Raw genomic sequence first — 26,554 nt, forward strand, 5'->3', positions numbered from 1 at the left:
GAGTGGAATGAAAAGTGGAGGAATCGGGATATGGATATAACTTTCATGTACGGAGAAATATCTATCCAACTGCGACACGAAACTGTATGCCATGGTACTGGTATAATTTCGAAGAGGGTCGTTTCACGTAGAGACACTTTGAGCTACCAATCTACGGTTGTTGGGTAATTGCTAGATGAAAGAGAAGAGAAGAAAAGGGAAGGGAAGGGAAGGGAAGGGAGGAACGAGTATTTATCGGGATGGTTTGAGATTTAGGGAGTGGCAGAGTGATAATCAGAATGTCAAAACTGCGCTAATCGGCTTTATAATATGACGAAATGTTGATCATGGTGTGAATTACACTCGCTCTCCAAATATAGAGTTTCCATCTGAAATTAGAATTCGTATCTGAGTAATTGGATGGTAATTAGGGTCCAGGGGAATAGACATCGATAATATATCTATACCGAGAAAGCAGATTTAGCAATGGAAATAAGATATTTTCGATGAAACGATAGATGTTTTGCGCGGATTTATCTCATTTCTGATATAAAAAAAGGGATTGGAGAATATTTGCCTACCTACCTACCTACTCACAGATTGAGAATAAAGAAGGAGATCGATTCAATTCGATTCACTTCGGTTGGACAGTGTGGGAAATTGTATGTATCCCTTGAGACTAGCTCAACTTTAATTTTTTTAAATTAAGTAGTTTATCATTGAAAATTAAGTTGAAGTGTTTGGGTATTGACTCGCTTAATGAATTGAGTAATGATTCTGAGTAATATGTAACAAGTAGTGCTGAGGAGATAACTACCTATATATAGACTCGCTTAATGAGTAACGGGTAACGGGCAATAAGTAATGAATAATAAGTAATTAGTAATAAGTAATAATCGGTGATGAGTATAACAGAAAATTGATACTATGATATAGTTACATTCTCTTAATTTGATATTGAAAAATTGAAATATGTAATCATGTACAGCTTGTAGGCAGGGTTATATGGATAATTATCAAGTACTCACACATAAATAGAAATACAATACTCATTCATCATGCGCTAAAAGACTGGGAAAATAGAGTTTGAGTTTGAGTTGATGTGAATTGATGTATGGGTTGATGTCGCGATGGGTGGGTAGAATGTTTCTTGATTCGTGTTCTATGTTTCATGGAATATTGTCATTATTGTTACTGTTGTCGAGAATTTATTTTGTTGTCATTGTTTTTATTGTTGTCGTTGAGAAATCGGATATGATCTCATGACATTCAAGGAGTTTTAACGGTGAGGACGAAAATGAAAATGAAATAGGAGGGCTATTGTAGAGCCTAGAAAGAGGAAGTGATTGATTGATGTTATGAGTTTGAGGAGATGATAGTGCATATATCTGGTAAATTTTTCGCTTCGGAATTTGGGGTGCTGATTCGGATATCGAGTTGTAATGGGTAGGTGTTTATATAGGAGTGCTAGAGAAGTGGGGTCAGTTTGGACATGGGATAGGATGGATGAGATGAGGTGGATGAGGACATGTGAGTGAATTCATGACCAAGAGCTCGCTTGATATGTATACCCCTCATATCTATCTACGAAATATATAATAGAGTTCAAGTAACAAATTCGAAAGTATTCAACCAGAACCTATATCCATTCTATCTCGTATAAATTTCAAAAGACAGGATATTGTCATGTACCTGTAAATATAACGACTGTTGGAGGGGACCTTTGTTGTTCTTTTGTGGGGAATGAAGTTCATGATATATTGTGTGTTTGATTAATTGATAGCGTAATTGTGATTTTGCTTGTGATTTGCTTGTGGTTCTTGGTTGTGGGATGATAGGAATCTAAGAGGTTTTGTCATTCTTCGCTTCGTATTGTCATTTGGCGAGAAGAGGGGACACCACCATCACTACAAGTAGGTACCTACCGTCGATATATCAAAATAAATCTTTAGCATCTAATATTCAGTCATCGTGAATATACAATACCATCTATTCTACTCTACGATCTCGAAATTTCGCCACAAAAGTCCTCGTCTTGCCTGGTTAATTGGTAAAGCTCACTCTTGATGGCAGATTAAATTTAGAGCATTCGGTGGTGTTTTATGTACACAGAATCCATGCTTAAGTTAAGATAACATGCGAGATTAATCTATTTTAGCCTGACTTGTAGTGAATCCCATTCACACATCAGTAGATCCATTTATCGCCCGACTTGTTGTGAATCCCATTCACATATTTTCTCAGAATACTTTGGATACAAGGCTCTCGAAACCTTCGAGTGCTCAAAAATCAAGCTCGGACTTATGATTATGCTCAGTTGAAAAACCTGTTGAAATATAGTAAAGTACAATAAAGAAAGCGTTCGCATATATACTTCTTCCCTGGAGATATGTTAAAATATTCAAATTTTGGGCATTGAATGTCGATGTTGATAGTAAAAGGGAAAGGAATCGGCAGTGGAACTCTTGTATATATTAGATGATAAATCCGCGATCAGATGGTTAGATATCTAGATCTGATATATCAAAATTCAACCAGACAAAAACTCCACAGAGTGATTTCGCAACTCAGAAAACGAGACCTGATTTGCCAATAGCTGTTTTGATATCTTGAGTTTCTGAAGAATCTAAGAATAGTCTCGTCTAATAACACCTCTTTACATAAGCGAACTCTAGCTCTGTGTCTGTGAAGCAAAAGGTGAAAAATAGTAAAAGTGGATGATCTTGCGAGGTTTCAAATTGTGAGTATTTAAGGTCGACCACTTCCACGAATTTATATGCAATGTCCCGAGAGTCGAAGGACTTAAGGAATCTCAAAGAAGTTCTGCGGTTAATACGCCGGGACTTCAGGGCTTAATCTTTGGGTTTCTCTGGCTTCTTCTTCGGGAGGAGAAGAGAGGGAAACCGAGACAGAAAAAAGCGATTTTAAAGATGGGGGAATGGCGACAAAACTCTCATATCGCTGCCATTGTACAGATCTCTCCTCTCACTCGTTAACAGCGACAAAGAAAGCTTGCGATAGTATAAATACAAATACACAATAATTACCCCATAGACTATACACCAGCATGTAATAACTACCTCGAGCATTTTTTACTTCATACTTCACACGACTACGTAAGTAAAGTAAAGTATATACCTTACCAGCCCATTAGAAGAAAGCTTCCTGATCTTATTTCTCGATACACAATCACGAAATAGAAGACTCGAGGGAGATCTTTTATATTTGAATTGGTGTTGGAAATTCTAGATATCAGGCTTGGAGGTGAATTGGAGACATTCACCCCAATAACATTCTCAGCACCCCAATCCGCAGCTGTAATCTTACTTTAGCCTTGAGAATCAAATAGAGCAAGCTGTTCACTATTTGCTCATTCAGTGCTAAGACTAGCACAATATAACATACTAATTCGTATCAAGATAGCATATAAACCCCCCTTACCCCCAAATCCATCCTCCACAATATCCTAAAAAAAAGGAAAATGCAAGCCCAAGAATTTCCATCTTGCTTGGATATTAACAGGAAATTCGTTATGTTGATTATGTATGCAGTATAGAATTCTAGGCATCAATGGCATCATAGAATTTAACTAATAAGCAAAGACAAACTACAAATCTAGCCAAAAAGACACAAGAGTGAGGAATTTCACTGTCATCCCACTACCGCTCCTCAGAAGATGACAACAAAACTAACTCACCAAACAAAAACAAAAGGAACAGAGATACAAACCTGGTTTTCCTGCCTCCCTCTCCAGGAGAAGATGCCCACCCCTAGCACCCCCAAATCACAAAAATTCGTCAGCCAAGAAATCCTCGCAAGTAAATTTCAGCCTGTCCAAAGCTATACATCGAAAACACTGTGACACTACTAATCATGATTTTATGTACCAAACTTTAAGCCTTGAGGATCGATAGCCATTCACTAATCTGTAATTTTTACCAAGCGATAATCAAATATTTGGAATTCTCACGTGCTGAGACATGACAATTGATCCCTCTTCGTATCCATTCGAATCTCATTTCCAATTTCCAATCATTCTTCAACTTCAACTTCATCTCCATCTCCATCTCTACAACAACAAAACAACAACTCATCATCCCTTTCCCACAAATAAAAACCTAAAAGACCATCAAGCTTAAACACCCGTCAAAATGTATCCACATACATAGCCAGGTACATATGAACAAGTGAACAAGTGAAACAACCGCCGGTACTAACCACCGCCCGATTCCATCCCACTTCAAAGCATCACATACATATTAACCAAATTACTAGGCCTAATCACCGAACTGAGACTTAACATGCACAACATATGCTAGTTTTTCGAGAAAAGAGTGCTCAATAGATATCCCTAAACAACACAATACAATCTCTTCCATCTTTTCGCTTGATACGATGAACAGAGGCCCGAGGGAAAGAAAGGGAAACGAGATCACAATAACATCATCTACATGCATGACTATCGCCAAATCAAACCACAATACAAACATAGTGAGTGCACATAGCATATCCTTGAAAAAAAATAAAACTCGTCATTGCATTCCCATCTACCATACGTACTTTAGTTGTACTTTTTAGCCAAGAATTGAATGAGAAAGAAAATGAATGTAAGAAAAAGATATACATGTAGAAGAAGACGGAGATAGATAACTCCCATGATTCCTCATTTTATATCGCCAAGAACGCCAATTAAACCCATCCAGCCACTTCCTGACTATCGTCCTTTCTATCCCCAAAGTTCGATTCAGTAAATCAGTTTCCATGTCCTCGTCATCGTAATAAAATCACGCTGGACCCGTCCTCGCCAAAACCTCACTTAGATGTTTTAAATCATTTTGTGCCTTCTCATCTCTTTCCAAAATGCTTCTAATAGCCTGCCATTCCAGATCTCTCATTTGATAAGCCTGTGGCATTAAGAAACCAACTGTCGGAGCCCTCGCATAGTCACCTAGTATTCTCAAGGCAACAGCTTCACCTTCCGCTTGAGCAATTCGTCTTTGCTCTTCCAAATTCTGTTGATGTCTTTCCTCAGGTTTTCCAACAAAAGATGGCTGGAAAGAACATTGGGGAGTAACAGGACTAGGAGACATACCTGGACCCGGATGACTGATTGACATTTGGCGTTGAGCAATACCACCCGTAGTAAGAGGACTGTGAGGATCAATTGAACCATCAAATGATTGGATCCGTGAAGGTTGTTCCCATCCATTTCGTACAACTAAGGTTACTAGTATTGAAGGTTCTGGTCTATCTTCTGGTAGATTGTGTTCTGCAAGATTGACAACAAAGTCTGGGATATTCCCAGGTCCAGGAGGGACTGGTACTAAATATGTGTCTCGTACATTTCCCGGACCCTTGTTGGTAAGTACTCCATAACGTTTCTTGTCATGAAAGTAATTATACAAGTCAAGAAAATCCGATGATCCAGAAGTTGGTGTTATGTTGATGACAATTACATCAGATGGTGGACTATATCGAAGACCACATAAATATTCATTGGCTTTATCTGCATCAATTCTACCATGGACCTTTAAATCCCTATGAAGAAGTTCAGACCATGGAGTTTGCATACGATTGCGACTCAAATCTGGACCAGCAACTTGTTTGGCATATGCCGAGAACTTTGCTACCGAATCCATGCTCATTGTACCTTTCCAAACAATGTCTGGATCTGAAGGGTCTTCAACTGGAGAATATGGCGGGGATTCATTATCATCTTGAAGCATTTTGTCAACATCAGGATCATCTCCAGGTCCATTTAAAGGCGGTGCGTTCGATGCCCTTCTGTAATGTTCGGCATTGCGTTGTTTATTGGTAGAAGGATGAGGCGATTGAACACTCGAAAAGACCTTGTTGATATCAAAATTTCCTGTTGCGGAACTTTGCGTTGAGCCCTTTCTCAAAGCTGGTTGTTTGGTATCGATATTCAGAGGTGTTTTTGGGGTTGATGAAGTGCGAACTTTGTCAAGTGACGGGTAGTCTTCAGGAATTTCTGGTACTTCAACCTCGTTTTCGGGTGAGTGTGACCTAGACCTATCACCCATACCAGCATTCGGATCTAACATTTCTCGTCGACGTGCTGCAGACATTGGAATATCAGGATATTCATTAGGATTGGTGTCATCTTCGATTATTTCCTCACCTTTGTGAGTTCTTCGAATTCGTGGACCATCATCTGTGATCATTATAGATTGTTTATCGGCTCTTGCTTTCATGAGTGCTGTTTCACGTTTCAACTCCTTACTTGCCATATCATCAGTTGTCATCACCGCCAAGGCCTGAGGTGATAATGATTGCGACAACAAACCATTACATAATTCTTGATTTTGTTTTAAATTAAGAAATATCGAACGGATCTGTTTGATGGAGGCTGACTTGTTTGGGTGTGTGCTACGAACGGCTGCTTCGATTTGAATAGCAAGTCGTTCTGCCTTTGCATCAATGGTATCATCGGGTCGTAAGGTATAATAACGCTCTTCAATAGCATGTGGAATGGCTTGAAGTAACCCTTTTTTGATCAAGGTAACCTGGCCTTGTTGCTCTGCTTCGAGTTCAGAGATTTTGCTAGGCAAGTCTGATGGCGGAGAAGCTCTAGGTGTAGGACGAGACAACGTCTTGCGGACTTTAGTTGAAGATTCCTAAAATACGGTCAGCATGATCCATTCCGCAGTGAAACCAATGACTTACTTTAACAGCTTCTTTATCTTGGGATTCATCTCTTGTCTTGCGTTTTTGACTGGATGCCTTTGCAGGCGAGTCTTTCTGTGTTTCTTTTTTGGCCGGAACTGAAGGGGACTGTATCTTTCCATTCGCAGGAGTTACATCGCGCTTTTGGTCACTTGTTCTCTTCTTCCCTTTCTTGCCCTTCTTCCTTGCCGCTTCCTCAGCATCTTGTCTCTCTTGCTCTGCCTTTTCCTCTTCATGCTTCTCTTGCCTTGCGATCCAAGGTTGTTCACCTCTAGCAATTCCCTCCAAGAGTTCTTTGTGAGCTTCTGGCGCACATTGTTCGCAAGTGTATTTGTCTGGTGTATCTTCCTCATATGGACTTACACCTACGCAAACATTATGTTGCCAGACGGCGCAAATGTCGCAAGCGATCCAAGCAGCTTCATCATCATCCGTAGTCGAAGTAACGCCACAAACACAGCGTATAACCTCAACTTCTCCTTCTTCTTCTTCTTGAATCGCTGTCTTTTTTCCACCTTTCTTTCCTTTCTTTTTTGTTTCGATAGGTTGATCAAGCTCATGAGCTTTCGGGTGTTGACCTTTTGTCGCTCGCGACGACTTCCTAACGTCTGTAGAATCCCTGTTAGTTATTTGCTCGTGTGATGGTACTTGAGGGGAAGCATTTTGCCAATTCCTTGCGCAAAGCAAGTGGGCTGACCTGCGAAGAGGTAACTATTACTTACCGGCCATAATAAAGGATATTATCAATGATACAAAGGTTCAAAATTCTTGTGGACGCGAATTCGACGATTACAAGGGATGAATATACGCCCTGGAGCTGAATTTCAAAGTACGCGTTGATGAATTGATTTCACGCGATCACTGGCTCTACGAACAAGCTATGGGTTTGTTGAAGAAGGGGTAATATGTAGAAAAGAAATAAGAAGCTATCAACAGGTTATGGGAAGCTTCTCTTTATGATCCTTCCCCAAATACAATCAGATGAAGTCGCGATTTTGATTTTTTTTTTCTTCTTCTGGGTATTGTTGATAGCCGGTTGGTACGGACAAGCTTCAAATCAATTGACCGCGTAAATTGAATGCGCAAAATAGCTTTAAAAACCGTAAGAGAGTCAATAATTGTTGATTGCAGTGAGACGATGAAGGTATTCGAGACAATGCGGCAAGGTGTTTCGAGAGTTGATGGGCAACAAAAGCCTGTTGATTGCTATTTGAACGTTTCGTTTCGTTTTGTCGTATTCTGGTTATGTTTCCGAAATTTCGAGATAGAGAAGAAGGAAGGCGGAGATTGATTGATTTTCCTTCATTGGTGAGGCAAAGAGGCAAGGCTGGCTGAGAAATTACAAGATTTTTCCAAGGTGCGGGGATATAGTCATGTGATATCGGATGTTACAAGTTCCGATTTCAAGGCTCATGATTAGATATCAAGATAACTTCAAGCTGATTAGGAGTTAGCGCCTTGGCACCAGAGAGCTCCAGCTTTGACCTTTGAAACCTTGAAGAGCAGAGCAGTGCTCATGTGAAAATCTCAAGGAGCTTCAGCCTCGACAAATCCTCCTCACCTCTCGATTACAAAACAATACAAGAATATTCAACCTCGAATACAAAATCAGTACATAACAAACCTCTCTCCTCTCAAATATCACCAATTATTCCTCATATGATTCAGCAATTCCTACCAAAATCATCATAATAATCATGGCAGATGTTCGTTCACTTCTCAAGAACGAGCGAGTTGCTCGTCGCATACAACATAAACATGCTGGTTACTCAACTGCTGGTAATTTGATGTGCCTCGTCTGTCATTTACAAATGAAGAGTGAATCGTTATGGGAAGGACATTTACGATCACCAGGACACATTCTACGACTCTCCAAACAACAAGAAGCAGAACGGCAGCGTAATGCGACAGCGGACACAAACAGCAACGAGGGAACCAGTAAAAAGAGGAAATTGGACGATGAGGATGAGGATATGGATATAAACTATGGTACCTTGAAGAAGCGCAGTAAAGCTACACCTACTGCATTGGAGGGGTTTTTTGTTCCAGCAGAGGACTCGTCAAAAGAAAGATCCGAATCACCTTCAAAATCCGTGATACCTCATGAGTTACAAATTCCTTCTCGTCCTGCAACGCCAGCGAAACCAACCAAATCACCGCCCCCAAATAAACAAACTAATGTGAATGAAGACGAATGGGCTGCATTCGAAGCAGATATTGCCGCTGCGGATGTTCCAACAGAAGTCGAATCAGAGGCTGTCATATTTGCACCTGCAGTGACTACGGCGGAAGTGGAAGCTCGAAAAGCCGAAGAAGAGAAGGCGCGGAGAAAGGAGAAGCTTGAAGCTGAGGTAGAGGGAGATAAAGAGGATGCGAGTAGAAAGTTACAAGAAGAATTTGAGGAAATGGAAGGCCTAGAACAAAGAGTGAAGCGGCTCAGAGAGAAACGAGAAGCTTTGAGATCGAAAGAAAAGGAAGCGATCGCAACAGTACCAATACCAACAGATGAATCTGCGCCCAATGTTGTATTGGAAGACGACGACGACGACGATGATGACGATGAGGATGATTGGGATGGATTCAGATTAAGATGATTATCAATTCTGGATTTGTACCAACACGGATGCTGGCAATAACGATATTTGATATTGCGTGATTATAACCTATTTAATAAAGCATAATATCTGCTCCTTGGCTATGAGGATGTACAATTGAATACGTTCAATTGTATTCTGGACATACCTAGTCCTATTGATAAACAGAAATGAAGTGGGATTATTATTATGCATAAATGTGGTTTATGTTTAGCAAGTGCTAAGGCTAAGATCAAATGCTCATTGTCTCACGATTATCATCTGAGATGTTTTCTAGGAAACACTTTGCTGTACTCTTATACTTTCAGCGCATATTCATCGATGAGTCCATTGTTTATAATCGAGCATACATGGATCCGACTGCCTGTTCATCTACCTGCTCACTCCAATTGTGCTCATGAGAAAGCGAAGATTTTGTATTTATGAACCCGATTGTTATTGCATATGACTACTGATCACAATTATAAGAGCAAACAAGTTGCAGAAAGGCAATCACATAGCAAATTAACTGGCGATCCTCCAAGAAACAATTCCCAAAACCCTAAACATTTCTCAATTCAAATCAAAGCCACTTCCCCATCCACTCCAAACCTTGCTTCATTGAATCCTCCAGACAAGCTCTTTCCAGTGGATCGTCTGGATTTCCTCTAACCGCAAACCCATGTCTTCCAGGTTTATAAGCCCTATGTTCCATTTCCGGTACTTTCCTCCCCTTCTCCCTCTCCTTCTGATGACTCTCCTCAATAATCCCTTTCGACTTAATCGAAACCGCTACATCGTTTTCTCCCCATCCATAACTGATCGGTACAACCAATCCCTCCACATCTCTGGGAAATACCAAGTTACTCGGATGCAACGCAACTACCGCATCAACCAATGATTTCTTAACCCCATCAATCAAAACCATATTCGATTCCAACCCAGCACGAATAGCATATCGACCTCCCCAACAATACCCCACCATCCCAATCTTCCTCTCCCCCTTCGTCTCCACCCTCAACTTCTCCAAGAATCCATTACAAACCGCGCTACACCTCGCTTCCTTATGTCTTCCCATCCACATCAGAAAACTTAGCGCACTAGCTAAGATCCCCGTATATTTCCCCAAAGTCCCCTGTTTACTCGCATCCACGGGAATCAACAGATCGGCTACTTTAAGCGCAACGGGATCCCCTTCGAAAAAATCAGGCACGTACACGAGATGTTCTCCAGAGGCGGCAAAGGCGTCGGCGAGAAGAAGATTGTTGGGGAGGAGGTGTCCGAATATATCGGTGTAGAGTATGATTGTTGCGCGGGTGGTGGATGGGTTGCCGACGATGTAGGTACGTAGACCGTGCATGATTTGGTAGTCCCCGGTAGGGAGGCCGGCGTGGATGGTTCCCTTGGGAGGATTAGCTTGGGTTTTGGAGGGATGAGATGAGATGAGATGAGAGGGAGTTTTAATGTACCTTGATGCATTCATTGCATGGTTTATCCGTTGTAGACATTTTGATAGTGAGGTTTGTATCTCGCGATAAATACAATACACAACTTGTGGAGTTGAGATTTAGAATACCGTAGCTCAAAGGGGTAATCGCTTAGACTGGCAGACCTCAATCTTTATCTCAAAGAAACGAAACCGAAACCGGGAGGAAGTTGGATTGTAGATGTAGATATAAGTACGATTTACCTCGAATATGATATATCCAACTCAAAAATAAGTAGATAAGTATATAAGTGCATAAGTAGTAAACAAAAAACTATAATCAATCAAACTAATATTCCCCCATCCCCAAACCACAGCGACAACAGCATCTTTATAGGAAATCCCCATCCCGCAAATCCCATATCTGATACATCATTTCGTTCATTCCTCGACACTTACTCGGCATTTTCTCGCGCTTTTTGGCTCGCTCGTCTACCTCGCACAGACAGCGAGCGAGACAGTCCCCCCACACTCGACTCGGTTGGCGAGAAGACACGTGATCTTGGCGTGCTGGGAGAGTAAGCGTGGCGTGAAGGATAAAAAACCTTGTGAGTTTGGGGATTGGATGGCATGGGTAGAGGGATGGGTAGAGAGATGGATAGGGAAAAGTGCTTATTTTTGTTTTTGAGAGACTGGATAGATTGTGGAAATGGTGGTGGGTGGTGGATGGAAGATTGATTCGTTGGCGAGCGTGTTTGGGGCCGAGAAAAGCGCGAGCTAGAATTTGAGATTTTGAGTCGAGTGAAGGGTAAGGCTGGGCTGGTATGTTTTCTTGTCACAAACATCATGGTGATGGAGATCGGCGTTGGAGGAGATGATTGGATAAAGTCCGAGTGGAACATTCAAGTAATACATATATTCTATTCACAATAGAGGATCCAGGCCAGTGGCATGCATGCATGGATTATTGACTATGTAGATTGAAACTTAAATTGTGTAAAGCTTGAATCTAACTACGAAGTGGAAGTGATATATATACGTTGCGCTAGTGCACATAACATATCTTTCCAACATATTACATATAACGCCTGACCAATTCAATGATCTAATTAAGAATCTTTGAAGAAGGTTATAAAGCGACTTTGTACCGGATCCTCAGAGCCGATATAAACTTATAGGATAGAGTAGCACTTCATTTTGTCTTAAAGTGGGAGATCCATGACTTGAGCCGATTCAATCCATTCATACCAATTTACGTCCATGTCGAGATTCATGTTCACATCTATATCTGCAAACATACCGGCTGAGGTAATGTCGCTCCATGGAGGTGACATATTCTTTAGATTTAAATTTGGACTTTGATCATACCAGCCATTTGGGACGTCATCAACGGCTTCAAGTGATAGGTAAGAAGGTTGTTCTAGTCCTGTTTGAATTTGAGGACACACTGGCTGGTCATTCATATTTGATGATTCTTGCCCGGAAAAGTTGTTATGATCAATGTCTGGATTTGAGTATAAGTCGCTATGTTTATACACTGATTTGGGATCAAGGCTCCGCTGGGTTGGGGGTGGGTTGCTAGCAGTTGATTCTGGGATGTACATCCCAGCATGCCGTCTTTGATCCTCGAGTTCTAGAGGGATTGCAACCAGTTTACGCCAGCGCTCGCGAAAGGAATTATCGGACTTTCCATCGTAAGATGATACTGGACTGGCCGGAAGCGGTATATTTTCACCTTCTCTCTCTAGTTCAATTACTGACCATGGATTCTCTCGCAGACGTTGTAGCTCAGCTACACGATGTTTACGCGTCTTAGCCATCAGTTTCCGTAGCGGGACCCAGATGCGCGAGTTCTCGTCTCTTTCCGAGGTGTTAGTTAATTGCCGAGGAATTAACCATTTGCTATGGAGAGCGACCCAAGCTCGTTCGATAATGGCAGACCATTGACGTCGAGAGGTTTCTATCAAGAGGTATACGATTGCGTGCCAATGCGTACAAGTCTGAAAAAGCCAATTCCAATGTTGACAATCCTTCTCTGAGTTAAGGGCATGATTATACTCGGCTACCTCAATAGCAGATATTAGAAGTTTGGTTCGAACCTTCTCCGAGTGGTTTTCGCTGGGAGAGGAGAAGAGTACTGGGAGGTTAAGAATAAGATACATTTTGGACACAACCATGCGTGTTAAAGTTGATAGACACCAGGATGCAATGGAATTACTCCCCATGTTCAACTGAAGGAAGTGCTTGTCGACTGTCCCGTAAAGTTCATGTAACAATTGGCTTTGAATTTCCGGACTTGACGGACTTTCTCCGATACTTGAAGCCATCAACGTTCTCATAACATCACACATTTCGGCCGAAACAACCGTAAGGGTCATATCGGTTACACATGAACGCGCTGGTGGCATATCCTTTGTATGAGAATTGAGATCGGCATCATTAATATTGAGCGGAAACTTTGTGTCGACGCTATTACCAGTGGTACTCAATTCCGTACCTTGGTCCTCGGATGCTCGAAAATCTAGCAAGCACACCGTCCACCATACTCTCCTACGAGTTTCAACCTCATAGGGAGTAAGGTTAGGAAAGTGAGAGCCATCCCGGTGAAGACCTAGAGCTTGAGCCATCCTTATAACCAGACCAGTCATCATCCAGACGAAACTAGGACTCTCGTGACGCCGAACCAGAAACAGAAAGATGAGCAGGGCTTTGACCAGGGTTATATCAGGCTCACTAAGAAAATTAGCTTCTGCAAGCGAAATTTCCAAACCCAGTCGATATTTGAAACTCAACTCCGACTTTGTGCAACCGAAGTTGCTTATGATCTAGGAGTAAGAGATTATTGTGAGCAAAATAATTGAGACAAAGCTTCCTTGGATTAGGGGACGCTTACCTCATCTTCTTCCATCGAGGTTACTGTAGCATAATAGATGGAAAACATTAGAGCTTCATTTGCTGGCGTAAGCTTCTTATCCTTATTCCCACGTAAGTCACGGATCATGTCGTTGATGACTGTAATGTCTACAATTCGCATGAATACATGGATGTTTTCACAATATACATCTAGCAGAAAAGGTATCTGTGACGGCAATGGACGCAACTTAGAAAGGTCGGAATCAGAGAGATTTAGATTGTGCTTGAATAAGAAACCATGCCGCTCCGATGGTGTTCGCTCGTGCTCCAATGTGGACACCGTCCTCTCGGGTACATCCTCATCGTTAGAAGATATATCAGAACCAGCGTCTATAGCACCTCGAGTCTCCATTTGTAATCCCTCAATCTACTCCGGCGTCAATGATAGTAATTCATCAATGTATATGGCGTACATAATGAGGGAGCTTTAACAAACCTACCTCATCATTCATTCGGGCCCAGAAACCACTAATTATGTAACGACTCCGGTTGACATCCTTTAGGACTAGCCTACCGAATTTCTTCTGGACGAGAGAAGTATGTTCAACAGAGACGTTATCTTTGAAGCTGTTTAGATCATGATTTAGACCAAGATGTAAACTATCAGAATCACCAAGCCCGGGCAACCCATCACCATTGAGATGTCCTGTTGTAGCATTGGCGTGCTCCAATTGGCGTCTGAGTTCCTTCACTAAATTTTCAAGATTATGAAGTCTCTCAATAATCGGATCTCCCTTGGAACTGACTTCTTGTCTAGGTTTTGCACCTTTTGGCTCTGCTGCCGAGTTACCAGCACGCTCGAGCCGACGAGCCCATCGAGGAGGTCGATCAGTTGAGGGAAGTACGCATGGAATATTTGCTCTTCGGCAATTAGAACACGGCGCCAACTTATCACAACGAACTTTTCGACTTCGGCATATTACATAGCTACGCAGCTTTACTGATGTAGTTGTTGTCTTGTCAGAAGTTAGAGCTGAGGCGGCCATATCCGTGACTGCATGAGACCCCAAATATCTACAGTTCTAGGGTCTTAGTGTGGCCTCTGCAATCATATTAGTGATTTATTGCGCCTTTTTTGAAATTCATGTCCAGTCTCTACGAAATATAGGATGAAGGATTTTGTTTTGAACATTGATCGGACCATAAGTTATATTTCATCAGGAACGGAGAAGCTCAATGTAGGTAAGCAGAGATACCGCTAGGGCAATCATTACGCGCCATGACCGTGGCTAGGTCATAGCAACATACATAAATGCCATGTGAGGCACGCCGACAACATACCAATGCCCGTCGCCCAACAAATCGAAGAGATTGTATGGCAGTACCCTTGAGTTCCTATCTCTGATCTCACATATCACGTTATTATCACGCGGAATGATCGCGATTAGACTGCTGACGGCCATTTGGCGATGGAAATCACGGCAACAATATCTCCCGCGGTCGTGATGCAAATAGACTTGAAGTATCATCTGAAGGATTTACATCACTGTTCACTCTCCTCGAAGCTAAAGGCATGACAATAACATGAGATACAAGAGCACAAATCAAGATATCTTGGATTCTTCCCTATGCGATGAAGGAAGAAAATACGCCAACTCCATTACACTCATTACAGTCTTTACGATCTTTTCTTTTCATGTTCCCTTTCTGACTCCGCCTGAAATTCGATACGAGACGTGACAACTAATGATTAACGTGCAGAGAATCCAAGGATGTGTCCCCTCCATGACGACTTTTCGGCGCTACTTTGCACTAATTAAGCCTTTCGGCGGCTGCATTAGTGCGAATCAGATCTCATTGACAGATACCAGCCAATGAACTTTATGCTTCCGTGATCAATATTTCAATGCTACGGCATTATGCTATAATCTGCGCAGCTTTCTATGGTTTAGCATAGCCGTTCAGTGGCCGCCTCATTATTGAGCATTTGGACAGCAGGGCCACGTCATGGAATTGCTTGTTTAGCATAGTTCTGAGGAGTAGTTTCGGAGAGGGGGTATATCTCCAAAGACCATGCAACTGAGCTTGTGATATTACATTGCAAGCACACAGATTTTTGTAATGTCACAATTCTTGCTTATTTCAGTCATCGGGTTCTGATCAAGAGAACAACACTAATTCCACAACATTCCTACTAAAGCAATTCGGACTATGCAAGGAGGCTGTCTTTATCAAGTTCTATGCTCTGACACCTGTGACGATACATTAGTATCTTTTTCGCTGTCACGAACCGCCCATCGATTTGAACTGGATTAATGCCGAATATTTCCAGAAATAGCAAGCTGGGGTAATACAATACTGCATGATGTTCCATACGGAGTGGTTCCTGAGACCACAAAAAGCGGGAGAAACCATGTTCTCTTGTGTTTTGTGAGACCTCGGCATGAACCTTGATTTGTTGTTGGACGGAGATGCCTTTGATGTAACCTCCATGTACCTCAAAAAAGAGAGGAGACGATTTAGGACAAGTGGTCAAGAATTAGTGGAGAGCTTGCCGGTGGGTCTGTCTTTGGCGTGGCAGTATCACGATGAGAGGCTTGAATTTGATGTACATGCTAGTGCTTTACTAATAGTTAAATATATGGAACGGTATCCAAAGATTCCTAAATACACGGAAAAACGTGGAGAGCCCCTTGTAGTATTGTATCCGAGTAAGCGGAGGCGGCGGGTACTCATACCTACTACGAGCCGGAACAGCTGCTGTTTTCCATACATACTATTGAAAATTGTAAAACCGGTACAAAAAACATCCAGCATGACTCATGAAGATGTAAGAGAGGAGCATCTGAAATAGCGGTTGAACGGCAAGGCCCTCATCCAATGAAGCAACCTTCGATATCCCAAAATATCTCTGGGCGATATTCTCATCAGATCCGTGAATTTGGGTCTTTCTTGTGTTAGCTTTTTCGAAGCTTACAACTTACAAGTGGCTGCACAAGTTTTACGTTGAATTTGGAGAGTAGTGAGGGCTTGGCGGTTCGACACTAATTCTCGACATTTCCTGTCAAAAATTTATATCTTCAAAAGGTTCCACATAGTTGTGATTGACTCGTTAGTGCTGCACGTCGTATTTCATATCCATCTGACATGTGCCCGATGTACCCAATGCTATGCAATGTGCCTAACTGGTTAGTGATATGCTATGGATATCTGTTACCTCGTGTATATCAAACTTGGAATATATCATCTCAACTCCCATAAAGCCCTCCTAGTTTTCAAATTCTAATGCAAAACAAGTCATCAAATCTTCAGCCATGGGAAATCAACGTCGCAATCATCTCCTCTTGAGTAGTCCTCGTACAGCCTCTAATCTCTTGATTACAATCCTCAATCTCGAAAATCAACCCAACATCTACACAACCGAAAATTCCAAACACGGATATTTCTTCCTCGACACCTACCACACTCGCAAGTATCTCTTCGCTGCCGATTCACCACATATGAAAGATTGGACGCAAGAGAATAGAAAGAAATCTCTAGCAGCTCATCAATCCTGCTTCGAAAATTTGCGTGATCATACTATTGCCGCGGAATCAGAAGGAAAATTCGCTTATGTAAAAGAACATGCGGCTTGGCTCATAAATCCTGTTGCGCTAACGAACTTCATCTACGATGAAGAGGTCGGGGAAGAAGCATGGACTGTGAAAGCTTTTGACAGTCAAACACGCTCCATCGGCAATGACACGCTTCTACCAGATGAATTTTTGAAGGGATGGATGCCAACATTTTTAATTCGTCATCCTGCATTAGTTCTCCCCTCATTCCTCAGAGCTCGTTATGACGTGGAGGGATTAGAATTTGCCAAAAAGGAATGGAAATTTCGAAAATTGCAAATGACAATGAAATGGTCAAGGGATTTGTATGATTGGTACTGTTCTCATGGTACAGAAGAGCCAATCGTCTTGGATGCTGACGATATTATGACGAAGCGCGACATCATGGTTAAATATGCAAAAATGATAGGAGCAGATCCTACGAAATTGCAGTTTTCGTGGGATGTACAGACGACCGAGCAAGACTGGGGAGAATCTCAGTCTGCTTGGCTTAGAATGAGTTCTACATTGCGAGCTTCTTCTGGGATTTTGGAAGGAAAAACTTCGACTGGGCTAGTTATTGAAGAAGAGGTGGCAAAGTGGAAAGAAGAGTTTGGAGATGAGATTGCGGGGAATTTGGAGACCTGGGTAAGAGATGCCGTGCCGCATTATGAACATATGAAAGCTAAGCGACTTACTTAATGTATTGTCATTCTCATGCATATGCATGGCATGTGCTTGGCCCAACGGTTAAGTTTACAACTGGAGAAAGGTACCATGTATTGGAGCTGTCATTGGTGTACAAGCCACTTGTTGAATAATTGAAATAATTCTTCATCCAATCTTTAGCCTGGTACTTCCTCGATTGTGTGCATATCTAGCTGTCCAAAAAATGCCATAACCGGGGGGATTTGGGAAATCTGAACAATAATTGGAAGCTACCTCCAAAGAGTTTGACCATGAAATTTTCTTTTGAAGCAAGTTGTCAGACGTGACATGTTCACTGTATGATAGTGGCTGTAGAAGCCCCTGGCGCCACTCATGCCACTTACGAGATGCTTGCACGACCTCGCCCCTTTTACAATCCGAAATTCGAGGGTTATCTCCAACTTCAAACAAAATTCATTTTCAGAGCTATAGCAAGAAGAAAACCAGATTCTTAAAGATCTTAGTCTTGTATGTGTGGTTACCACTTTTTCTTTTTCTTTCACCCTGATTCAAATTGGTCACATGAGATTTCGGAAAGCTCTTACTGGACAGACGAAAAGGTGAATCTACATGAGATTCATATGAGATATTCGGAATGGGGAAGGAAGTCAGCAGATAGTGTCTTCCAATTAGATTACTCGGATTGCGACTTCCTTGTTGTGTGGCGTTGGACAAAGTTGGTGTTGATGCATGTCATCTTGCGTGTGAGATAACAACGTCGACAGGAAAACCTCCAACGATTTCATGATTAAGTCTCGCGATTAATCAATCAACATGATTCTTGGAGTCCTAGTATGCGCTTTGATCATTGGTAGTGCCAACACCGATCTCCCTAGAACTAAACCATTTCTGAGTTTAAATGAAGCCGGTATTGAAGATCTTGCAGAAGGTCTCAAGTTCAGAGAGTTCACCAGTGTCGACTTGATCAACGCAAGTCATCTTAGCACCTGTGCATCAGTTTGAAACCCACTCTAATTATCTCAACATGCCTATGTAGCTCGAATCAATGACGTCAATGATGTTTTGAATGTAGTAGTCGAAATCAATCCGGATGCTATACTCATTGCCTCTATGCTCGACGAGGAGCGATCAATGGGCACGATTCGCGGGTGAGTTTTGAGAGTGAAGAAGTGTGGTATCTTTAGGCTGATACAGTAATTTAGTCCTTTGCATGGAATCCCTATTTTGATTAAAGACGTAGTACGTTCTCTTTCTCAGTTGGAAAGACTTTCAACATAAGCTTTTTCTTCATCCCAAACGCATCAAAATTTCCTTAAATCAGTCTTCCGCCTGTCGTTGTGTGATTTCTACAATGTTTTAGCTAACAGTAATGCCTGGCAAAGATCGCCACAAACGATAAAATGAACAATACCGCTGGATCCTACGCACTAGTTGGGGCTAAAGTGCCTGCAGACTCAACCATCGCGAGGAAGCTTCGAGAATCTGGAGCCATTATTTTAGGAAAGACTAATCCCAGTCAATGGGGCCTTTTCAGATCATTCAATATCAGTAACGGCCCGTGGTGGACAAACTTATGGTCCATATTTTCCCCAGCAAGATCCCTCGGGTAGTTCGAGTGGTAGCGCGGTGGCCGCGACGTAAGTAATATTTCTAATAATAAGCAAAAGCTAATCTTTCAAGACTGGGATTAGCAACGGTTTGCTTGGGCGTAGAAACTAGTGGTTCAATTATAGCACCTTCTCATTACAACAACATTGTTGATATGAAGCCGAGTATGTGCAATTCTGATCATAATCTTGACTTCTTACCGAACCGTCACAGCCGTAGGATTGACATCACGCCATCTTGTCGTCCCAGTCAGCGAACACATGGATACTATTGGGCCGATGACGAAGACTGTCAAAGATGCCGCCTATTTTCTTCGGAGCATCGCAGGTGTTGATCCTTCCGATAACTATACCTCTGCTATTCCGCATGGAGCAGACCTAGATTTTGTCAATGCGTGTAATATTTCGGCTCTCAAAGGTGCTCGATTAGGCATTCCTCAAAATGTGATTTCACTCATGTCAAATAATAGTACGGGATCAATGCTTGAGGCTTTCAATAAATCTCTGGCAATTTTACGATCAGCTGGTGCTATTATCATCGAGAATACAGATTTTCCAGCGGCACAAGAATCCATAGATAATGCTTTACTGACCGTTCAGGTTGTAGCAACGGATTTTGTTGTGGCCGTGGAGAAACATCTAAGTTCACTAGTCTACAATCCGCACAACATCACAAACTTAGCCGATCTACGCCAATGGACTCAATCTAGCTCACTAGAGGATTATCCAAATAAACCTACGGACGTTTGGGATGCAGCACTACGAAATTGGAATAACGCCGATTATGAATATTGGCGTGCTTATCAACAAGCCCTATACTGGGGTAACCAAGGAGGCTTATTGGGAGTGATTAAGCGATATGAACTTGACGCTGCTATTTTACCATCTTTATACTCCTGGAACTGGGCTGCTGTTATTGGCGCGCCCATTATTTCGGTCCCGATGGGAGCAATGCCGCCTGATCAGCCGATAGTATCTGATGCTGATGGATTAGTATCTGCGGGGCCTAATATTCCGTAGGTTATTTAATTCGTGGGGTGCAACCAATTATTGACGACAAATCTAGATTCGGCTTCAGTTTCTTGGGAGCAAGATTTACGGATGCAAAACTCATCGGGTTAGCATATGCGTTTGAGCAAAGAACAATGAAAAGAAAAACGGTACATCCGCATATTAAGCCGAGAACCGATCTTCGAGATGAGGTTGGGATGCAAAACAGTTAGAGAAAATTCTAGTAAAGGTTCTCGTTGTCAATGTTGAGGGGAACACTTGAGTTTCGGATAACAGCAACAACGCACTCGTGGCCAAAGTACCTCGTTGATTCTCCAATTATATCTCCATCTATCTCAGGCATTTTCTATTCTATACAACTAGAAGGCTCCTATAGATATATAAGCGAGTACAACTGAACTATACCAGATCTTCTATTGAGACTTTCAACAATTTTCCTTACTTTATTCCCACTTACTGAAGTGACTTTGATCACAATAGTTTATCCAGCTACATTGGTCAAGCCATATCTTGATTCGATTGACCATACCTCGAAGAACGTACTGGAAAATCCCCTTCAACATGATTTTAAGCATATGAAAGGAGATAGTGAGCCTCTGTAATTAGAACACAGTCTTAAAAATGAGCTGGGGGGTATATTTACCTTCGTCAAAGATAAGAGTTAACAGTAACTGACCCTCATTTTCGCACCTTTCCTGTCGACACATGGCTGCCTCAAGGAGGATGGAGCATAGTTTACATCCATGAAGAGTTGCACTGGTAAGATTGTCGCCATTGACAAAACAAACCAGAAATTACCGAGACACTGGCCATGGATGACTCTTTTCATGAGCATTCGATGCATTTTCTTTTTGGTGAAATTCTGTCGGAAGTATCATTGCGGCTATCATGCAATTCACCTTCATTGATCGACTTCCAGCTGAAAGTACGGCAGTAAATACTATGTACTTTGATTTTTGACCTTTGATTTGATGTTGAAAATATGGGATCATTAAAAACATATTGTCATGTCTGGGTTTGGTGAGATGCTTTGATGGCACAATCTCGTGCATGGGGCAATAGCAAGATGTTATGAACTGCCTATCTGTTATCCTGAAATCAGAAGCATTAAAGAATTATGCATGGTGAAATTCCGAATCGCTCTTTAAGAATAGGAAACTTGTTCGTCGTTAATGTATCTCACGTGAAATATCATGTGCTTGAGGGACAGAGACACAGGGATCGTCTCAGCTTGAACTGTTGCTAGGAGTCAGTGTCAAGCGTCCAAATCTGGATATCAAGTACTTATTCAAAGGAATTCAAGGAAAAGCCGCTCCGGGCCCTCGAGGTAAATGCCCTTTATTATTCGAATTATTTAAAAGCTCGAAATATGTAGTCCACGTACTATAAAAGAAGTCCTTAATCATTACCCAAACCATTTCCAGTGACTCCCAAACCTTCTCTCCCAACCTTCTCCCAAAATCTCCTCAGCCCTAGGACCTTCGCCCTCGCCGGAAGTTCTCTCCGCTCAACCTTCTTACCCCACGTCCCTTTCCCTGCAGCACCCTCACCCCTATCTACATCCCTCCCAGCAAACCTCCTAACCAACCACCTTACTTCCACCTTTCCTTCCCTCGTCCCTTCAATCTCTCTCTCCTTTTCTCCCACCCTCCCCCTCCATCCCTCCACCCACGCCCTAAGTCCATCTTTAACCCTTTCCCTCTCTACCTTTCTCTTGATCCCCACTAGCCCCGGTGCTACTTTCCCATTCCCATATCCATAGCATTCTTTCGGCAATACATTTTTCTCGACCAACGTCTCGATCGAAGGTCTTTGCCCAAGTTGTCTATTCAATTTTATCTTGATAAGACTCCTCCCCAGACTTCGGGCAGCAAGTGAAGTCCGGGTAATGTATATCCGCCGATTCATGAGATCTGTAAGAGGAGCTCGAAGGGAAAGACAGCGTGACAGGGCGTTGGATGCATCATGAAGACGCTGTGCATGGAGAAGGGGATCGAGGGAAAGAGTTCGAAGGTGATGAGATAACTGGGGGCACAATTATTAATTATTGCTGACGGCGTCATGAGGAACGATAGTTTGAGGGGTTTGGAATAATTGGATAGATATTTTAACTTACTCGTGAAGCAATTAGCAAGTCATTGACGTCTAGATATGATAGGATTTCGAGGATCAACTCGTCCGGAAACTGCGATAAGCTGAGCTTCCCGATATCGTTATCGCTTTTGATCTCGTATCGTAGCGCATCTTCCATCGCGGTAGCTCTTTCATCATTCTGCGAAGCTAACTCCATGATATAATGAATGAAACGATATTCGCAGCTAGTAAGTTGTGATTAATCGAGAAGAAGATGAATTGAATGGATGTCGATTGCCGTGGGATTCCGTCGTCGTCAAGAAATAGCGGGGGTTCATCAAGCTGCTGCAGATGCAGATGCGGTTCGGCAGCATCTGAGACATTCCGAGACAAAGAATGAACGTTTCTGACAAACAAAACAAGCGCAATTTCACTCTATTGACGACAACTTACCTTTTTGCGTGTAAAACTGCTAGTAAGTTGAAAGAAATGTTGATATATTGAAATATTCACATTGTAGATTTCTTACCAAGTTGACTTTGAAAATGGGGAGGGGGTTTTGCTCGATTTTCCGAGCTTTCTTGCTCAAGCCCCTTCATTTGCCTCCGCTTAAGCACACCTGGGTGTTGGGATAATTAATTGATGGAGAAAAGTAGGTAGTTAACATAATTCTATTTTGAGGTCAAAATATATTGTCATTCTCTGCCCCCCTCATGCATTCAATAACACGATACATACCTATGTAAAGATAATCACCTCAAAAATGTAACCCCTCCTTGAATCATGCTACCCTTTCCCTTCTCTCGAATTACTATTAATGTCAACCTTTACTCAAGAGCGACAGCAAACGATTATCCCCACCACTCGTCATCGCCCATCACACCCATGTTCAACACGCAAATTCATTCCTGAGACCCCAACACGACCTTCTATTTTCACACTACACGTCCCTCAGCCTCTCATCTCCCCTAAATCAACACTTCCGGCAACACCAAAAAGTAAAAATCAACCACATGATAACTCCCCCTTCGCGTCCCACAAACCGTCCTTCCTCGCTCTTCGAGCCGCAATCATTTTCCTTCCACCTTCTATCCCCACATGTAGCATATCAGGTAAGGCGCAACTCATCGGTAACTAACAACCCTACAAACTAGACCTACCTACCGACCCGCCAGCACACCTCCAGCACCAGCAAACCACAACCAACCAGCTTCTCTTCATCAGCCCTGCTTGCAAGATTGATGGACTATGCCCAAAACAACTCTATCTCCGATCATCTATAGTGCCCCGTGCGTGCAAATCATGGGTTGTTAGGTACAAAGTAGGTACCATGTTCTACTATAAAACGTGTATATCGTATCCCCATACATAGTGTTCATGTAAGGTGGAGGCGTGTACATGCTGTCAAGCTACTATACGTAGGTACAGTGCATCATACTCGTGTCGTTATGGGGCATGCATCTCAATTGACAGGGCAATCCACTTATTTAACGCAAAACTCCCTATGTCGTTGAGGTCATCGCGAACTTCAATGAAATCTAGTATGCATAGTACAATAGTCAATAGATCGATCAGTAAGTAAGGCGTTCTTGTGATGATAGTGACCCGAGTACAATACAGTACAATACAGTACAATCAATTTTCCATCGCGCAATCAATCGGTCATGTAATCATCGATCTTATTTGCGATTTTTTGTCCTAACCCAACCTACCTCGAAAGGTCAATCCGAACCCTCCCAACAACTTCCCCGTCATCCCAAAAATGCCCAACACTTCGGAAGCGACCTTCTATTTCCTCGCTATTCTCCGTCCAATACGTCTAAACAACATCAATCAATCAATCATTGCAAGGCGACAAGTCAAGATCTTTTAAACTTCCCAAGGCCCGACCACAAGGTCTGGTCTCGACCCCATCCATCACGGTACCACCACTCCCTCACCCAACCAAAATCTCCGTAGCCCACATACTTGCCACCGGCTCCGTACCGGCCCGAGTTTAGCATCGCAGCTTATGTTTGCATAACTATCCATTCCCTAGAATCAACCGGTGTCTGCTAACTCCCAACTAAACTTTTCACGCCTCATATTGATTTCTCCTAGACCGTATCCTAGACCCAGAATCGTCCCGCATTTACAGACATGTTTGATATACTTTTCATCGTAACAACTCGATCCGAGGTCTTCTATACCAAGACGCAGGAATACATGTGCATCTATCTAGTTTCTATCTACTCGCCTCTATATCTGAATCTTACCAATTTTTTTGCGAGCCAGTCATACAGAAATCGTTGACCAAGCAAATCACGCCGATGCAAACGCACTGTAACTCCATTTTGGCAAATGTAAGGTGTCCATAATTCACTCACCTATCTATCCATAGACTACTTGATCAATTGGTCCATCTATCGGCCAAAGATATCATGTCCGAAAATCCAAGATCCGCACACCTACATTTTGCGTGTGTTGAATAGATTACGGCTATCAAAAGGTGGTGTAGTAGTGCATGCATAGAATGCCCGTCCGTTACGACGTCGTGGTTCTAGCTTCCCAGTACTTCGTACACCAAATGTGAAGATCAAAAGAAGGCAGACTTGACCCGACATGTAGCGACCCCAAAGGCGACCAACATATGCAATGTAGCTTGCTGCACACGTTGAATGAATGACACCCTTTCTCATGTTATTTCCTTGCTAGTATCTTTTTCTGATTTCACATACAGACCTCTACACATACTTCATTCTGAATTTCAGCTCGTAAACTCGGTCTACCATATCATGACAGATATACAGGTCGCGTAGGAGGCCATTCAGCTATTGATTCGAGAAGCAAGCAGGCATCTATTCGCACATTGCAAGTTATCTGACCACCTTAAAAAAATAGGACCACTTGCTATCAAGTAAGCACCATCACACATCATATCTTCGCTGCTTGATTAACTAGCTTGTTCATTGACCTGTAGAATCTCGTTTTCTAGAGTCTTACATACAGAACCCCTCATAGCCAATAGCTCAGAGACCGCCTCTCCCGCGAAGCTTTGTCCAATCAAAATCTTCAATTCGCCTTATACCCAGCTTTTCCCGATGTAAAATACCAATCGAGTTTATTGGAGCTCTCATACTTAAGCCAATTGGTCAGTTTGATTCGTCCCTTACCGTAATTCCGCATCACCAATTCAACACATGATTCATTTCAATTCCGAAAGTAAGGTCAGTAGTGTTCGCGCTTTTATCGTCGCGCGCCAAATTTTGTGACCTTCAAAGAGTTTGAAAGATTTGCTCAACGTCGGAAATGGAGTGTCGTCAATGCTAATTCCCGTTTTATTGATGTTTATTGTTTTCCTTGGGGGCGCAGAACTATAAATTTCTCGCTTGTGGGCCCATTGAGGGGCCGTTGTTATTGTTAACTTTATCGTCCGTAAGGAAAGGGGGCCAAAAGAGAAGAAGCTTCAATAGACGTAAACACCGATACAAGCCAATTTTTTCGCCATCAACAATATAACTCATACTTTGGCTCATATCATCATGCATAATTATACTGAGCGGGCTTTCAATGATCGCAGATTCTGCTTGATTTCATCACTTTAGACGAGTTCAGCTGGCTCTCGACTCCCAACCCCTCGTTTTCATCTGATCGGTGTGCCAGGAATGGATAGAACATATTCAAATGTGATAATCCTCAAATAGAATCTGCCTCATTGGAATGCCTTTCCCTCTAACTGGCCCCAGATAGAGAGAAGAAATTGCTCATCAATCGAAAACTTCCTGATAGCATATGATAATGACACATAAGATTGGCATAACACCACCATATGAGCTTCGAGATACAGATTCCCTGACGCACGCAAGTACAACGTAAAGTAAGGCAAAGTAGAAAAATGGCCACTCAGCTCCCATCTTATGTTTGTGATATTTGTGTGTCTGGCTTAACCATGGACTGGCTGACACCTGCCATGCGAACACGACAGAAGTGCTAGATATCTTTCGCCCCCGAAGATGCACATCCGATCTTAGAATCACATAACGTTGGTGTGATGACTTCATTGCGTTAATATTTGCCACCTTTACAACGAACAACTGCGCTGAA

The 26,554-nt window shown here is 42.3% G+C and overlaps 7 protein-coding genes across 7 annotated transcripts; 3 read left to right on the top strand and 4 right to left on the bottom strand.

Moving 5' to 3' along the window:
* Positions 1 to 4,763: 4,763 nt before the first annotated feature.
* Positions 4,764 to 7,395, bottom strand: EAF01_011666 (uncharacterized protein; the record flags this gene model as incomplete). Its single annotated transcript, XM_038919924.1, has 3 exons — positions 4,764 to 6,617; positions 6,667 to 7,274; positions 7,389 to 7,395. 3 exons carry the CDS (start codon positions 7,393 to 7,395, stop codon positions 4,764 to 4,766), a joined length of 2,469 nt encoding a protein of 822 aa, XP_038764628.1.
* A 968-nt stretch (positions 7,396 to 8,363) lies between these two features.
* EAF01_011667 (uncharacterized protein) lies at positions 8,364 to 9,260 on the top strand (the record flags this gene model as incomplete). Its single annotated transcript, XM_038919925.1, has 1 exon — positions 8,364 to 9,260. The coding sequence occupies one exon, from the start codon at positions 8,364 to 8,366 to the stop codon at positions 9,258 to 9,260; it is 897 nt and encodes a 298-aa protein (XP_038764629.1).
* A 250-nt stretch (positions 9,261 to 9,510) lies between these two features.
* EAF01_011668 (uncharacterized protein) lies at positions 9,511 to 11,031 on the bottom strand. Its single transcript, XM_038919926.1, has 3 exons — positions 10,852 to 11,031; positions 10,709 to 10,790; positions 9,511 to 10,641 (listed from the first exon to the last, which is right to left on the bottom strand). Exons 2-3 carry the CDS (start codon positions 10,745 to 10,747, stop codon positions 9,823 to 9,825), a joined length of 858 nt encoding a protein of 285 aa, XP_038764630.1. The 5' UTR covers positions 10,748 to 10,790; positions 10,852 to 11,031; the 3' UTR covers positions 9,511 to 9,822.
* Positions 11,032 to 11,867: 836 nt separating this feature from the next.
* Positions 11,868 to 14,564, bottom strand: EAF01_011669 (uncharacterized protein; the record flags this gene model as incomplete). The annotated part of the gene is made up of 3 exons (XM_038919927.1): positions 11,868 to 13,490; positions 13,559 to 13,945; positions 14,019 to 14,564. The coding sequence occupies 3 exons, from the start codon at positions 14,562 to 14,564 to the stop codon at positions 11,868 to 11,870; spliced, it is 2,556 nt and encodes an 851-aa protein (XP_038764631.1).
* Positions 14,565 to 16,832: 2,268 nt separating this feature from the next.
* Positions 16,833 to 17,813, top strand: EAF01_011670 (uncharacterized protein; the record flags this gene model as incomplete). The annotated part of the gene is made up of 1 exon (XM_038919928.1): positions 16,833 to 17,813. One exon carries the CDS (start codon positions 16,833 to 16,835, stop codon positions 17,811 to 17,813), a length of 981 nt encoding a protein of 326 aa, XP_038764632.1.
* Positions 17,814 to 18,593: 780 nt separating this feature from the next.
* On the top strand, positions 18,594 to 20,610 carry EAF01_011671 (uncharacterized protein; the record flags this gene model as incomplete). The annotated part of the gene is made up of 8 exons (XM_038919929.1): positions 18,594 to 18,753; positions 18,817 to 18,928; positions 18,983 to 19,019; positions 19,163 to 19,328; positions 19,378 to 19,417; positions 19,461 to 19,552; positions 19,602 to 20,403; positions 20,454 to 20,610. 8 exons carry the CDS (start codon positions 18,594 to 18,596, stop codon positions 20,608 to 20,610), a joined length of 1,566 nt encoding a protein of 521 aa, XP_038764633.1.
* Positions 20,611 to 21,796: 1,186 nt separating this feature from the next.
* Positions 21,797 to 23,024, bottom strand: EAF01_011672 (uncharacterized protein; the record flags this gene model as incomplete). Its single annotated transcript, XM_038919930.1, has 2 exons — positions 22,515 to 23,024; positions 21,797 to 22,423 (listed from the first exon to the last, which is right to left on the bottom strand). Exons 1-2 carry the CDS (start codon positions 22,686 to 22,688, stop codon positions 21,797 to 21,799), a joined length of 801 nt encoding a protein of 266 aa, XP_038764634.1. The 5' UTR covers positions 22,689 to 23,024.
* Between the last annotated feature and the right edge of the window lie 3,530 nt (positions 23,025 to 26,554).

This window comes from Botrytis porri (assembly GCF_014898465.1).
Source record: "Botrytis porri strain MUCL 3234 chromosome Unknown BPOR_023, whole genome shotgun sequence".
In the NCBI taxonomy this organism is placed as follows: Eukaryota; Fungi; Ascomycota; class Leotiomycetes; order Helotiales; family Sclerotiniaceae; genus Botrytis; species Botrytis porri.

What these genes read in the sequence shown, in the direction of transcription:
- EAF01_011668 (XM_038919926.1), bottom strand. Translation starts at nt 10,747, where the DNA reads ATGTCTACAACGGATAAACCATGCAATGAATGCATCAAG. An exon ending in CATGCAATGAATGCATCAAG is followed by an intron (nt 10,642 to 10,708) that starts GTACATTAAAAC and finishes AATCCTCCCAAG; the next exon opens with GGAACCATCCACGCCGGCCT.